We start from the raw sequence: 14,780 nt of genomic DNA on the forward strand, positions 1-14,780 counted from the left end.
AGTATCCAAAGTAAAAGGGGGGGATAATCTTAAATATCTGGAAATCTGTACTCATTTCTTGGTAGTACTTTGATAAATTCTAATGTATCCAGAAAATGATTACCAGAATAGAGAAGGCGCTCAAGATCATATTGTAAGAGGAATGACAGAAGACTCTGGGGGATATTTAGCCTGAAGGGTAAACTTAGGTGTGATTTAAGAAATCATTTCAAATTATAGGAAGGTTATGTAGCAGAGGGAAATGAAGATAAGGATAGGAGGTGGCAATTAATGTTTACCGAACCCTGTTAATAACAACATCTAGCACTGTGCTAGACATTTCATATTTGTCCTATTTGTTGTAATTTTAAGTGATGAAGATTTTGCTTTATTTTTTAATTTTTATTTATTTATTTTTAAAATTTTATTTATTTTATTTATTTTTTAAAATTTTTGGCTGCATTGAGGCTTCATTGCTGTGTGCGGGCTTTCTCTGGTTGCAGCGAGCGGGGGCTACTCACTGTGGTGGCTTCTCTTGTTGTGGAGCATGGGCTGTAGGCACGCGGGCTTCAGTAGTCATGGCACAGGGGCTCAGTAGTTGTGGCTCCTGGGCTCTAGAGCGCAGGCTCAGTAGTTGTGGTGCACGGGCTTAGTTGCTCCGCGGCATGTGGGATCTTCCCAGATCAGGGCTTGAACCCATGTTCCCTTCATTGGCAGGCAGATTCTTAACCAGTGCGCCACCAGGGCAGCCCTGTTTTATTTTTTTTAAAGTGAAACTGAGGTTCAGAAAGGTTAAGTAAGTAGCGTGGCGTAAGATCGCAGAGCCAGTAAATGTCCAAATATTCAAACGCTGGTCTGACTTCAGAGGCCATTTTGTATAGGAAGTTACAGGGAGACAGATTTGGATGCACATTATGAAGAACTTTCTAAAATATTAGTCTCACAAGGTAGTGTGTTTTCCTGTCATTGGAGGTGATTAAGGAGAGGCTGATAATCACTTGCAGTGGATCTGTGCACGTTTGGTTTTGGGGGATGAACTATTGAATTTGAGGTTGGTCTTTTTTAATCCTATATTTATAGGAGGGCAGAAAAGGCTGTTCAGGGGCTGTTGAGCACGTGTTATGCGTGGAGATGTTGGGAAAACAAAAAGCCTGAGGACATTGTGCATTGCCTTTGTGAGTTTACAGTTTTACTCTATGGAGAGTTTTAATGGGCCCTTCTCATTCCTCTCATATGGAAGCTTCATTTATATTCTATTCTATTCTGAGCTTCCCTTCTCTTTAGTTAAGCCCGGTTTTCAGTCTGCAGTCATCAAAATTAGCACTCAAGATGGATGTTATTGGAGTTTGTCTTTGAGGTAGCCTTTGAAGAGGGGCTGGGGGTTTGTAACTGGTCTGTAGCTTGCAGTGAGGACCAAATAATGTCTTCATTATAGTTGACCCAGTTTACTTAAAGAAGGGATTGAGTAATTAAAAAGGAAAAAAGTATACGGAAATTGCAGGTATGCCTCCATTTGCTGGGTACTTATTTGGAATATTGTTTCTAGTCTGATAAATAATAGATATAAATAGACCAGGAGAGAGCCTAGATAACTAAACATTTGAAATGGAAAGAATTTGAGCTTCTGTATGAGAAAGGATTAAAACAAACTCCTTAAGCTTTAGAAGACGTGGTCAAAGTATTAATATATGGATGGAGTAAACAATACTGACTTATTCACCAATTTAAGATTCAGCTGCATAGTATGATGCTTACAGGAGGTAATTTTAGGGTAGTAAAAGAAGCTCTGAAGATGATTTCAGATTTCTTATCACCACCATATAGTATAGGTAGAGATAAAATGTTGATTTAAGAAACATGTTAGGGGCTTCCCTGGTGGCGCAGTGGTTAAGTATCCGCCTGCTAATGCAGGGGACACGGGTTTGAGTCCTGGTCCAGGAAGATCCCACATGCCATGGAGCAACTAAGCCCGTGCGCCACAACTACGGAGCCTGTGCTTTAGAGCCTGCGAGCCACAACTACTGAAGCCCGTGCACCTAGAGCCCGTGCTCGGCAACAAGAGAAGCCACCGCAATGAGAAGCCTGCACACTGCAGCGAAGAGTGGCCCCCACTCGCCTGCACACAGCAGCGAAGACCCCAACACAGCCAAAAATAAATGTAAATAAAATAAATAAATTTATTGTTGTGATGAATTGGGAGATTGGGATTGACATATATACAGTAATATGTATAAAATGTGTAACTAATAAGAACCTGCTGTATAAAAAAATAAATAAAATAAAATTCAAAATAAATAAATTTATTAAAAAAGAAACATGTTAGTATTTGTGGGGAAAAAGAGGGGTGGTGAAAATATAGTTTGAAAAGATACCTTTAATATATCAGTTTTATATTTGGAAACAACACTAGGGTTTTTTAATTTTTTAAATAAACTACAGAAAGGATGAGAAAATTTTAAGTTCAAGGAAAGGGGACATAATTTAAAGATAGAGAAATATCAAGGTAGATAAACTCATGAAAGGCAGAGTCATTGAGTGGGAATAAGGGAAATACAGAGGGTATGGGATATATTCTCAGCCTTGAGGTTGAGATAATCATATCTTCCCCTGAGTACCATATTGATTGCATTTAACATCTTTCAGCTTTTAAAGAATAACTTAAATCTTGATCTGTTTCATTTAAGAAATATAATTAAGTAGTAATATATTAAAATCAGATCATTTGAGAGATTTTTAAAGTTGATCCTATAATCCATTTCTTTGTAAGAAGACCAGTTTTAAAAGTACTCATTTTTTAACACTGTATTCAAGATAGTGGTTATCTGTGTTGGGAAGGGAGGTAGGAAGAGATGTGTTCAGCTCCCTCTTCTTAGTGTTTTATTTATTAAACTGGGTAGTGAGTTAATGAATATTTTTATATTGTTCTTCATACCTTTTCGTAGATCTTAAATATACAATAATTTCCCAATTTTTTTATTATGTAAAATATTTAATTACATATGCCCTTCACCTAGATTCAGCAGTTTTTAACATTTTGCCATTTGGAATTTTATCTCTGTATGTGTATATATTTATATACATACTTTTTTCCTCTATACTATTTGAAAGTAAGTTGAGACATCATGACAGTTCATCCCTAAATATCACAGTTTTCCTAAGAATAAGGATATTCTTTTCATATAGCCATTGCCATCATAATGGTACCTAAGACAATCAAAAACATCTTAGGGGCTTCCCTGGTGGCGCAGTGGTTGGGAGTCTGCCTGCCAATGCAGGGGACACGGGTTTGAGCCCTGGTCTGGGAGGATCCCACATGCCACGGAGCGACTAAGCCCGTGAGCCACAACTACTGAGCCTGCGCGTCTGGAGCCTGTGCTCCGCAAGAAGAGAGGCCGCGACAATGAGAGGCCCGCGCACCGCGATGAAGAGTGGCCCCCGCTCGCCGCAACTGGAGAAAGCCCTCGCAAAGAAACGAAAACCCAACACAGCCAAAAAAAAATAAAAAAAATAAAAAAAAAACATCTTAAAGAAAAACCCAAATGAACTTTTTGGCTAACTCAGTAATATCCTGTTTATAATTCAATTTCTCCAATTTTCCCTAAGATGTCTTTTATAGCAGTTTTTATCAATTGTAAAATGAAGGCTCACATACTGCATTTGGTTGTTGTCTGTCTTTACTCTCAGTCTGAAATTTTCCTTCCACTATTTTTTACTTTTTGAGGAGCCCAGGCCAATATAGTTTTCTTTTGCATTTTTACCTTTGCTAGCTCATTTCTAAGGACCAAAGGAGATGACTGTCTTATTTCTTGTAGTTTATTATTGTCTAATTATTTTTAGAATAAAACTTATTATTTATACTTTAAATGTTTTCTCTAAATTAGGTTTTTAGGTATTACTTAGAGCTTTCTTCCTGCGTTATTGTCATCCAGTAATTAAGAGCTTAATGAGGATAATGTACATTTGGTTGTTGAGCTTCACCGAGGCAGTCGCATTTGTTAAAGTTGCTAATGTGTTGGTATACAAAGGGTACAATTAGAATGATTCATTTCAGACTTAGTGGCATGTAATGAATATCTGTTTAACCATAGAAAAGACTCAGCATAAGCAATTCAAATAAAATTCCAAGGACTGAATTAGTATTTGCAAAGAATTTAATTTATTTGTTGGATTTGACAAGAGTGTAAGAATAGTCTCATGGTTACTTTATATACTTAAATTAGTTCTTTTTTAAAAATTCTGACTTTTTTTTATTGGCATGGCACAAGACTGTTATAGTATTTTCTAACAGTCTTTATGATAATAAAGCAAAGTTGGTGAGTCTTTAAAAATAGCCAAAAAGGGGGGCTTCCATGGTGGCACAGTGGTTGAGAGTCCGCCTGCCGATGCAGGGGACACAGGTTCGTGCCCCGGTCCGGGAAGATCCTACATGCTGCGGAGCGGCTGGGCCCGTGAGCCATGGCCGCTGAGCCTGCGCGTCCGGAGCCTGTACTCCGCAACGGGAGAGGCCACAACAGTGAGAGGCCCGCGTACCGCAAAAAAAAAAAATAAAAATAAAAATAGCCAAAAAGGGATTTAATGTTCTTAAAATTATTCTTAAGTTTTAATGGTAAAACATTTGTGTTTTTAGATTAGGAGGAAAAAACCTTTTTTCCTGTTTATAGGAGAAAAAAACCTTTCCTTTAATAGATTTTTTTGGTATATGTGTGAATTGTACTTGGAATTCATTTCTTTCCTTTTAGAAATCACTTTTTTTTTTTTTTTTTTTTTTTTTGTGGTACGCGGGCCTCTCACTGTTGTGACCTCTCCCATTGCGGAGCACAGGCTCCGGACGCGCAGGCTCAGCGGCCATGGCTCACGGGCCCAGCCGCTCCACGGCATGTGGGATCTTCCCGGACCGGGGCACGAACCCTCGTCCCCTGCATTGGTAGGCGGACTCCCAACCACCGCGCCACCAGGGAAGCCCTAGAAATTACTTTTTAATTGGAATATAGTTGATATATAATATTATGTTAGCTTCAGGTGTACTGCATAGTGATTTGACTTTGCATACATTATGAAATGATCACCATGATAAGTCTAGTAACCATCAGTCCCATACAAAGTTATTATATTATTGACCATATTCCTTATGCTGTATATTACATCCCATGGCTTATTTATTTTGTAACTGCAGGTTTGTACCTCTTAATCCCCTTTACCTGTTTCACATCCCTCCCCCCCAACCACCCATTTGTTCATTGTATCTGTGAGTCTGTTTTGGTTTTGTTTTGCTTGTTGGTTTATTTTGTTTTTTAGATTCTCCATAATACCCTTTAGATCCAACCATGTTGTCACAAATGGCAAGACTTCATTTTTTATGGAGGTCATTTCTGAAGTGATGCAAGAGAGGTGCCCAGTGGCTAGTTGTAAATACAGATCTTTGTCTTAATAGAACTTGAATAAGTAAATGAGAGCTGTTTTCATTTTCAAGCTAATTCTCCTGCATAGTCCCTTTTAAAATAAAGTTTAAGACCATATGTTTTAAAACTTCTTGCTGGGCATACTCAAAGATACACAGTACTTCACAGAAGCCTAGGAAGGCTTGTTTTTTGTTTTGGCTGTGCCACACGGCTTGTGGGATCTTAGTTTCCCAATCAGGGATTGAACCCAGGCCCTGGCAGTGAAAGCACCAAGTCCTAACCACTGGACTGCCAGGAAATTTCCCAAGGCTTATATTTTTGAGTACTCCTTGTTCATCAGCAAAGATGGTATCTTTTTTTTTTTTTGCGGTACGCGGGCCTCTCACTGTTGTGGCCTCTCCCGTTGCGGAGCACAGGCTCCGGACGCGCAGGCTTAGCGGCCATGGCTCACGGGCGCAGCCGCTCCGCGGCATGTGGGATCCTCCCAGACCGGGGCGCGAACCCGTGTCCCCTGCATTGGTAGACGGACTCCCAACCACTGCGCCACCAGGGAAGCCCAAAGATGGTGTCTTGTATAAATTTAAGTTGTCAGGTGTACGGAGTAACTTCAAATTATTGTGGGACTAGGTAACCAATTAAACTAGGACAAAAGATGATATTAATCTATATTGCAGGAAAAATAAAGTATATAATCTTTATATTAAAGAAGAAATTTTAATGGGGACTTTTTGTTCATTTGGTCTACTTGAGATTTTGATTTTTATGGAAGTGAAATTATGAATATAAAGTATGTTTCCAATTGTAGCATGCTCTGTGTATCTGCTGGCTTTTTTTCTGAGATTTTCTTGAAGTTGAAATAAGTTATTTGTTTATTGAAGTATAGTTGATGTACAATATTATATAAGTTGAAATGAGTTATTAAATAACTTATCTGTAGTTCTTATTGAGAGAGAATGCTCCCTTTTAAGAAATCAGAATTTTCATGCCAAACATTTAATTAGTGATTTTACTCGGGTCCTTTCACTAACTTATGAATTGCAATTTGGTTTGGGATTTTTTTAAATGTTTGCTTTTTAATGCAGAGCTGGGTTTAATAAAAGAGCAATTTATTTGACTTTTAAAGTTTTTAACTAGAAATTATTTTATCTTGCTAGGAGGCAGGTGGAAGTCATCATAAAGTTTCTGTTTCACCCGTTGTCCATGTTCGAGGACTCTGTGAATCTGTGGTGGAAGCAGACCTTGTGGAGGCTCTGGAAAAATTTGGGACAATATGGTAAGGCCAATAGGGACTTCATACGGATTGTGAAAACAGTATGGTAGAACAAACTTTGCTTGCTTGCTATAAGCCTTGATGTTTAACCGTAGTATATATTGTTTGCCTATGATTGTATATCTTTGAAGCCTTCTGAGGCTTTCTGGGATTATGCATGGATGAATTCTTGTGTATCCATGATCCCCTCTCACTCCTCAACCAGGTTGTGTGTAAAATTGATTATTGCATCTTTCATCTGATTTTCAAATGAATCCATGATTCCTTCTTAGACGCTGCTTTTAAACCATTGAGTTAATTACGCCCTTCATCTTCAGAGTTTCAAATAGTGGTACTTAAATACTAATTTTGTTTTGTTTTGTTTTTTTGAACCATTTAAGAATTAATTGGCAATGAAAAGTGTGTAGATTAAGGGTAGGCGTTATTTGCTTAGGTGCGTGTTGCTGTGAGTTCTTATGCAGATCATGAGCCGTCAGTGTTTTGTCCTAGATTGTCTTCCTTTTGTGTTTTGTATTCACTCAGGCTCCTCCTTTTTCCACAGCTGGTGTGTACTTAAGAATATTGACTTAAATGAAATATATAATTAGAAAAGTGAATCTGCTGCAAAAATAGACACTCTAAAACATTTTGTAGATTATTTTTGGAATATGCCCGGCTGTTCTCTTAGTATGGATAATCTAGAGTTTATTATTTTTTTTTTCCATTGATGAGTACGTTTGGGGTTTTTGTTATAGGCTTCAGACACAGACTAAGTCATGATATATAAGTAGAGAAATTTCAATATATTTGCCGAGATCACTTGATTGCTTCAATTTTATAAAAATGTATGTGGAGTTTTGAGTATTGAAAGGATGGTGAATAAATAGATGGGGAGGGAGTGATCAGAGGTTCCAACAGAGGAATCATTGCTTCAAAGGAGTAGGGTTGTGTTACCTTCCATCATGGGATCTTTTTAAATAATTTCTTTGGTGACCTCATTGAGAGATGGATGACTTAACAAAGTTGTTACCCTTAACTTATGTACCTCAGAAACCACCGTTAACATATTGTTGATCCTTGGAGATACAAATTGGAAATCCACACAGGCATTAAAACCCATTTCTTGAAATATCACTAAGATAACTATATCACTTCTTAGTCATTTGGAGTGGATATTGGAAGTTAAGTTTGTCTGGACAGTTACATAGTATTGAAGCAGACTCCTTAGGCTATATTTATTTAGACTTGCATGTTGGTACTAGTCTAACCCAGTCACTGTAAGGACCTTCTACGTAGTGCATTGTCTCATGGAGTTATAAAAAGATGGTTATCTCTGAATTATTACTTTCTTCTGTTCTTATATATTAGAGTTTTTTAAGTTATTTTCTTAGAGCCAAGAAATACCAAAGCAATGTCAGAAAACAAGTTGATGAGCAAATGCAGTTGGAAACTTTAGGGAAATAATAACTATATTGATATTTTGATGTTAATTATGACCATGACCTGAATGTTGGGGATTAAAGTAATAGAACTATTTGTTTAAGTTTGTAAGTAATTTGAATTACTTCTGAGTGGCCTGTCCGTTTTTATTATTTTATTTATATACTTTAAAATTTTTTTATTTATTTATTTGTTTCTGCTGGGTCTTAGTTGTGGCAGGCAGGCTCCTTAGCTGCAGCTCGTGGACTCTTAGTTGCAGCACACATGTGGGATCTAGTTCCCTGACCAGGGATGGAACCCGGGCCCCCTGCATTGGGAGCTTGGAGTCTTATCCACCGTGCCACCAGGGAAGTCCCAGTTTTAGACTCTATACTGTTCGATACTTAGTCCATGGTAATGTGTTCCATATATGAATTTTATTTAGTTAATTTGCATAGTACATCGTTCTGTCCTCAAGATTGGTAGCTATGTGGATAGAAAAGTCATGAAATAATTGGAACAAATTAGTGTATAATTACGAGCTTAATTGGCATAAATATGTATAATAGGAGTTTCAGTTGTGTGGAATGCTCTTGAATAAGAGGTGGCTGCTACTAAAGCTAAAAGAACCTTGAACAGCCTCCTATGAGGAGTAGGTGTTTTGCTTCAAAATGTTGCATTTATAGAACCTTTCCCTATTTTTTTATTTGTTGATTTATTTAGTGGTGTGGGGGGGAGGGAATTATAAAAATTGTATAGAAACTGCTCGTCTTAAATAGGTGAGTCACCAAGTTCAATATATAGTAAGTTGATACTTAAAAACTAAATGTATAGGAAAGAAGTTCAGGAGAAACCATAACAAGATCTTGAGAATGGTTGTGTCAGGATAATAAAATTGCTATTTTTTTGTCTTTAATCAAAAGAATATTTAGAAATATATACTGAGTCTCTTTTCCTCCCTTCTCCCCTCTCATTAAAGGAGAGGATGCTAGGTAGTGATTAGCTATACCAGTTTAAATTTTAAAACAAAACTTTTGGGACCTAATTTGTGTAGTAAATCTCTTGCTTCCTCCTGTTTTTATTTAAAAATTAGTAAACATGTTTTAAGCTATAAGTTGAAAGCACCCGCCCTACCTACCATGTTCCTTAGACTTTTTGTTTATTTTTTCTCTCTTTGGTCTTCCAGTCTTTCTCATACTAATGCTTTAAAAAAAAATTTTTTTTTAATTATGTGCCAGGGCCTCCCTGGTGGCACAGTGGTTGAGAGTCCACCTGCCAATGCAGCGGACACGGGTTCATGCCCCGGTCCGGGAGGATCCCACATGCTGTGGAGTGGCTGGGCCCGTGAGCCATGGCCGCTGAGCCTGCACGTCTGGAGCCTGTGCTCCGCAACGGGAGAGGCCACAACAGTGAGAGGCCCGCGTACCGCAAAAAAAAAAAAAAAAAAAAAAAAAAATTATGTGCCAAACAATTTTAAGTGAATTCTAAAATGTCTTTGTGACATTCTAATTTTCCCTTCCCTATCTTCATATGATGCCACTTTTCCTGGGTAACCTGTTTAACTTTTAGCTCTGTGCTTCTAGCTTACTTCTTATAGTAGTTATTGACAGCACTTTTTACTACAAACAGGTGAGTCTATTTTAATAGGCCAATAAAGAATTTAAATATTTTTGGGCCTTTATAATTTTTCTGTTTCCAAAGAGCCAAAGGGCATTATTAACATATTTACTTGGTGATATCATTTAGCTATAAAACAACTTATATTTGTGAGAGGAGAATATTTATTATTCCTTGATTTCTTTAGCATAGACCTGATTCCAGGGTTTTCTAGTTTTTTGTACGCAAGACTTTAGAACTTCAGCTAGGAGTTTGCATTTCTAAAACGAATGTTTCTCTCTGGGAATTTATATCTTGCATTTATAAACTAATCCCAGTCGTTATTGTTTCTGTGTTTTATTCTTTAATTTTGAATGATGTGGGTTGAGAGAGCTAATAAGCCTCATAGACCAACAAATATTGATTGAATACCTGTCATGTGCCAGGCTCTGTTTCTAGATTCTGAGGATGTAAAGATGATTGAGGCAAGGCAAGCAGTATGTATGCAGGAACTGTAATCTTGATGATAATCCTCCCAGTTGTATAAATGAGGAATCTGAAATTCATAAGAAATTACATAATTTGCCAGGCTACAAAGTGGTCTGTTTCTTATTAAGAAACACTTGCTAGGTTTTGAAGTTTAGTGGTTGGTCCTGGATGCCTGATTGAGAAGCAGTGCTGTCACTGAGTACCTGACCTGATGTTATTTCTCTGGCCTTCTGCTATTATAAAAAGCACATTGATTGTATTTTAAAATACTTTTAAGGTCCTTGTTCCTGTGAATAAAGGACATGTTTCCCTGTTCTGATCCATGTGTTCTGATTTCTTGCTAACCTCCCTTCCTTCATTTCTTTATTTTTCATTTCATGTATTAAAGTATATTCCCCTTCCCAAAGAGTATAAAATGAAGAGTAAATACTTCATTGTCTTGGCCATAGCATCCACGATTACTGTATTCTAGTGAATATCTTTTTATGGATTCTTTAATATTTAAAAACATTTAAGAATTTTAGGGCTTCCCTGGTGGCGCAGCGGTTGAGAGTCCGCCTGCCGATACAGGGGACACGGGTTCGTGACCCGGTCTGGGAAGATCCCACATGTTGTGGAGTGGCTGGGCCCGTGAGCCATGGCCGCTGAGCCTGCGCGTCCGGAGCCTGTGCTCCGCAACGGGAGAGGCCACAACAGTGAGAGGCCCGCGTACCGCAAAAAAAAAAAAAAAAAAAAAAAAAAAGAATTTTAGAGGAGATTATTTTATGAAATTTGGTCTGTTTGTAGTTGCTTCTTTTTGTCTTTTGGTTCTCTGTTTTTAGTAAGACAAATGGAAGTGTAGTCATTTCTTAGTGTGGCGCTTACTTTTTTGCAAAATTCAATAGAGGTGGTAGTTTCTATTGTCGAGGAGACCCATCTGCTAACGTTCTCTTGAGTTTTATCTCTGTTGATTTCTTTAAAAAAATTTTTTTTTATTGAGGTATAGGTGCTTTATAGTGTTGTGTTAATTTCTGCTGTTCAGCAAAGTGGCTCAGTTATACATATATATTCTTTTTCATATTCTTTTCCATTATGGTTTTTCACAGTATGTTGAATATAGTTCCCTGTGCTACACAGTAGGATCTTGTTTCTCTGCTGATTTCTGTATCTAGGTATTTTCTAATGTTGCTTGGAAGTGGCAGCCTGAGAAATAAACTGGATGGCATTATTAACAACTGGTAACAGAATTGTGCTTGAGGAGGGCATGAGGTAGTTAAAAGCTTTCAATCACAGGAGGAGGAGGTTTCAAATATGTACCATCTACCTGGTATACCACAATTTATTTGGATAATTTAAGAGTTGACTAATATTGGATACAGGTAGTGAAGACTACTAATCTGTATGATTTGAGACATTTTTATTAAAGTCTGCTTTTACTTGATTGAGAAAAATAATGTTAATTGAACTTGCTATATTATTCTTTCCCAATCTCCCTTTCAGCTATGTGATGATGATGCCATTTAAACGACAGGCTCTAGTGGAATTTGAGAACATAGATAGTGCCAAAGAATGTGTGACGTTTGCTGCAGATGAACCTGTGTACATAGCTGGTCAGCAGGCTTTTTTCAACTATTCTACAAGCAAAAGGATCACTCGGCCAGGAAATACTGATGATCCATCAGGAGGCAACAAAGTTCTTCTGCTATCAATTCAGAATCCTCTTTATCCAATTACGGTGGTATGTGTTTTAGTAAGACAAACTAAATTAAAAGTGATTTTGGAATTTGTCTTGAGTGACTAATCTGTAGTTTTCTTCACTGCCATATAGATATTTGAAAATAGTGGATTTTTAAAAAAGAATTATTAAAATTAATTTTAATTTTGACTATCAAGTTTAATGAACAAAGACATGGTGAGCACTGAAGCTATAAAAAGGTCAGAAGCACGGTTGTCATAATTAAATAAGTACATTAAATTTTTTAATTAACATCAGTGTTAACTCTCTTTCTGTTAATAAAGCGTTAGACGGACTTGGTGGAAATGATCCAAGAAATCTCTCTCTCTAATATGCCATCACATGTATTAAGAGCATCTACTAGGTAGTGACAGAATTCCATAGTACAGTAAGATACATTTATCATTATAAGCTGTTTAGAGATAGCTTGTTAAAAACTTCTGTGATTTACCTAAAAATTCCCTTCTTCACTCTTTAGAAAAGTGATATTAAAATTTTAAAGGATTCATGTCCTTGAACCAGTTCAGTTTTCTACTTCATGATAATCACATGCTGTTTAATAATAAACTAGTGATAAGGACACTGGATTTTTGTAATGAATAAAATATCACAATAAGAAGAGCTTCATTTAGTATGATTTCTAGGGTATATGATATTTGGACATAAACTTAAAGCATAAGACACCGTTTAAATTTAGTTAGACATTATATATCTATTTACTTTTGTAATATGTATAGACTTATTAATAAACAGTATTAATGTATTTACAATATTTGGTGTTTTGGGAGAAAGAATATAACAAGTACTCCGATTTGTTTACTGTATCCTTAGTACCTAATGGTGTGGCTGTGTAATTGTAAGTACTCAGAATTTTGAAAGTTGAAGAATTGTTCCTAAGTGGGTATTTAGGTTCTCTCTTAGATGATTCAGGCATCTTGTTTGGTGAAATTTAACTCAATATAAATGATCTTCCCTGGGTCTTTTATCTATAGCCATTGTCCTTGAAAATAAATACTGAGTTGTTCTACTACTACTCTTTAATAAATATTTATTATTTTAATTTAAGTGATTATAGTATTAAACATTTCAGAGTCATGTTGGAAAAAAACAAAGTGATTACAGCTTTGGTTTATTAATTGTGTATTGTCAGAGATTCTTCTAGGTACCTGTTAAGAAAATAAAAATTGAGGATTCATTTAGGAGATTAAAAATAAGTAATAATGCTTTTCAGATGTTTCATTGGAAGTTCTCTAATGTGGGTATATTGTGTAGGTGAAGAAATAACTTTAGATTTATTAAAGTGTAGCAGTTTTTAAAAGTTTAATTAATACTTAACAGAAATGAGGTCTTGACAATTTTTTTTTAGTAAAACAAGAGTATAGCTTTATTATTTTTCTAAGTATAAAATGTGATGAAGTCTTGTTTTCTTTACTTCATAGGACGTTTTATATACTGTATGCAATCCTGTTGGAAAAGTGCAACGTATTGTTATATTCAAGAGAAATGGGATACAAGCAATGGTTGAATATCCTTTATTTGTAAATTTTTTATTGATGTGTATGAATACTGTGTAATATAGACCTTATTTTTTCCTGTTTAATCATTTCTAGACAAGTGGTGTTTATTCTCCCCACTGTCCCCTATATCTATTTGTCTTCGATTTAAAGAATGAAACTGAAGTACCCACAGAGAATTTTACTATTATTGATAAAATAACTTGCTACCATAAAATAGTCCATTGTTTCATCTTACAGCATGCTTTGCCTTTTTAATGAGGAAAAAATAACACTGTTTGATAATATGTTCACTTGTACCTTTTTGAAATTTTTCCCAAATGGATTTTTCTGAATCTCTCTTTAAAATAGGCAGCTTGGAAGTATCAAAACGTTGGAGTTAATAGACCATTTCTTGCCTTTCTTCATTGAATCTTTTAAATGGTCATGGTTTATGTAAGACCTGCTTCCCTATGTTAAATTTGTTATACATTGCGTAAAAAGAGCAAGTTGCAAAATAGTACATATAGTACAATCCCATTAAACAATAATAATTTTTTAAAAAACCTAACTTATGTGTACATGTGTATGCATAGAAAAAGGTTGGGATATACAGCAAACGCTTATTTTTTAATTTTTTAAAAATTTTATTTATTTATTTATTTATTTTTGGCTGCATTGGGTTTTCGTTACTGCACACGGGCTTTCTCTAGTTGCGGCGAGTGGGGGGCTACTCTTCGTTGTGGTGCACGGGCTTCTCATTGCGGTGGCTTCTCTTGTTGTGGAGCACAGGCTCTAGAGTTCAGGCTCAGTAGTTGTGGTGCATGGGCTTAGTTGCTCCGCGGCATGTGGGATCTTCCCGGACCAGGGCTGGAACCAGTGTCCCCTGCACGGACAGGCGGGTTCTTAACCACTGCACCACCAGGGAAGCCCTACAGCAAACTCTTAATGGTGCTTACTCTGGCAAGTTGTTTTTGCTTTTTTTTTCTACTAATTTTGTGGTTTGATTTTTTTATTTTTTAACAATTAGAAACTTAAGTAATTTTTAAAAACTAGTAAAATGAAAGATAAAGTTTATAAACTCAGCCTTCTCAGAAATATGTAAAATTCAAGTATTTCTTTTGTATTATATTGATTCTTTGTAATGTTCTTCCTACTTTATTTATTTATTTATTTATTTATTTATTTATTTATTTATTTATTTATTTATTTATGGCCATTCCGTGCAGCTTGCGCAGCTTGCAGGATCTTAGTTTCCTGACCGGGGATTGAACCCGTGCCCTTGGCAGTGAACGTGTGGAGTCCTAACCATGGACCGCCCTGTTCTTCCTACTTAAGAGTAAAATATTTCCTGTTTCAAGATAGAAAGCTGGCCTTTGCTAGGGAATGGGACCATGCTCCATGCTCCCTCCCACACACCCGCAAACCCCAGGTTATAAAGT

At 36.4% G+C, this 14,780-nt stretch overlaps 1 protein-coding gene across 1 annotated transcript in view; it reads left to right on the forward strand.

Moving 5' to 3' along the window:
* The window catches only part of HNRNPLL (heterogeneous nuclear ribonucleoprotein L like), a gene marked incomplete at its 5' end in the record, with an annotated part of 35,957 nt that overhangs the window by 5,017 nt on the left and 16,160 nt on the right, over window positions 1-14,780 (forward strand). The window contains 3 exons of the mRNA XM_079721217.1: window positions 6,533-6,651; window positions 11,611-11,848; window positions 13,285-13,365. Of these exons, the coding sequence (XP_079577343.1) occupies window positions 6,533-6,651; window positions 11,611-11,848; window positions 13,285-13,365 (438 nt within the window). The remainder of the gene's footprint in view (window positions 1-6,532; window positions 6,652-11,610; window positions 11,849-13,284; window positions 13,366-14,780) is intronic.

This window comes from Hyperoodon ampullatus, assembly GCF_949752795.1.
Source record: "Hyperoodon ampullatus genome assembly, chromosome: 15".
NCBI lineage: Eukaryota > Metazoa > Chordata > Mammalia > Artiodactyla > Ziphiidae > Hyperoodon > Hyperoodon ampullatus.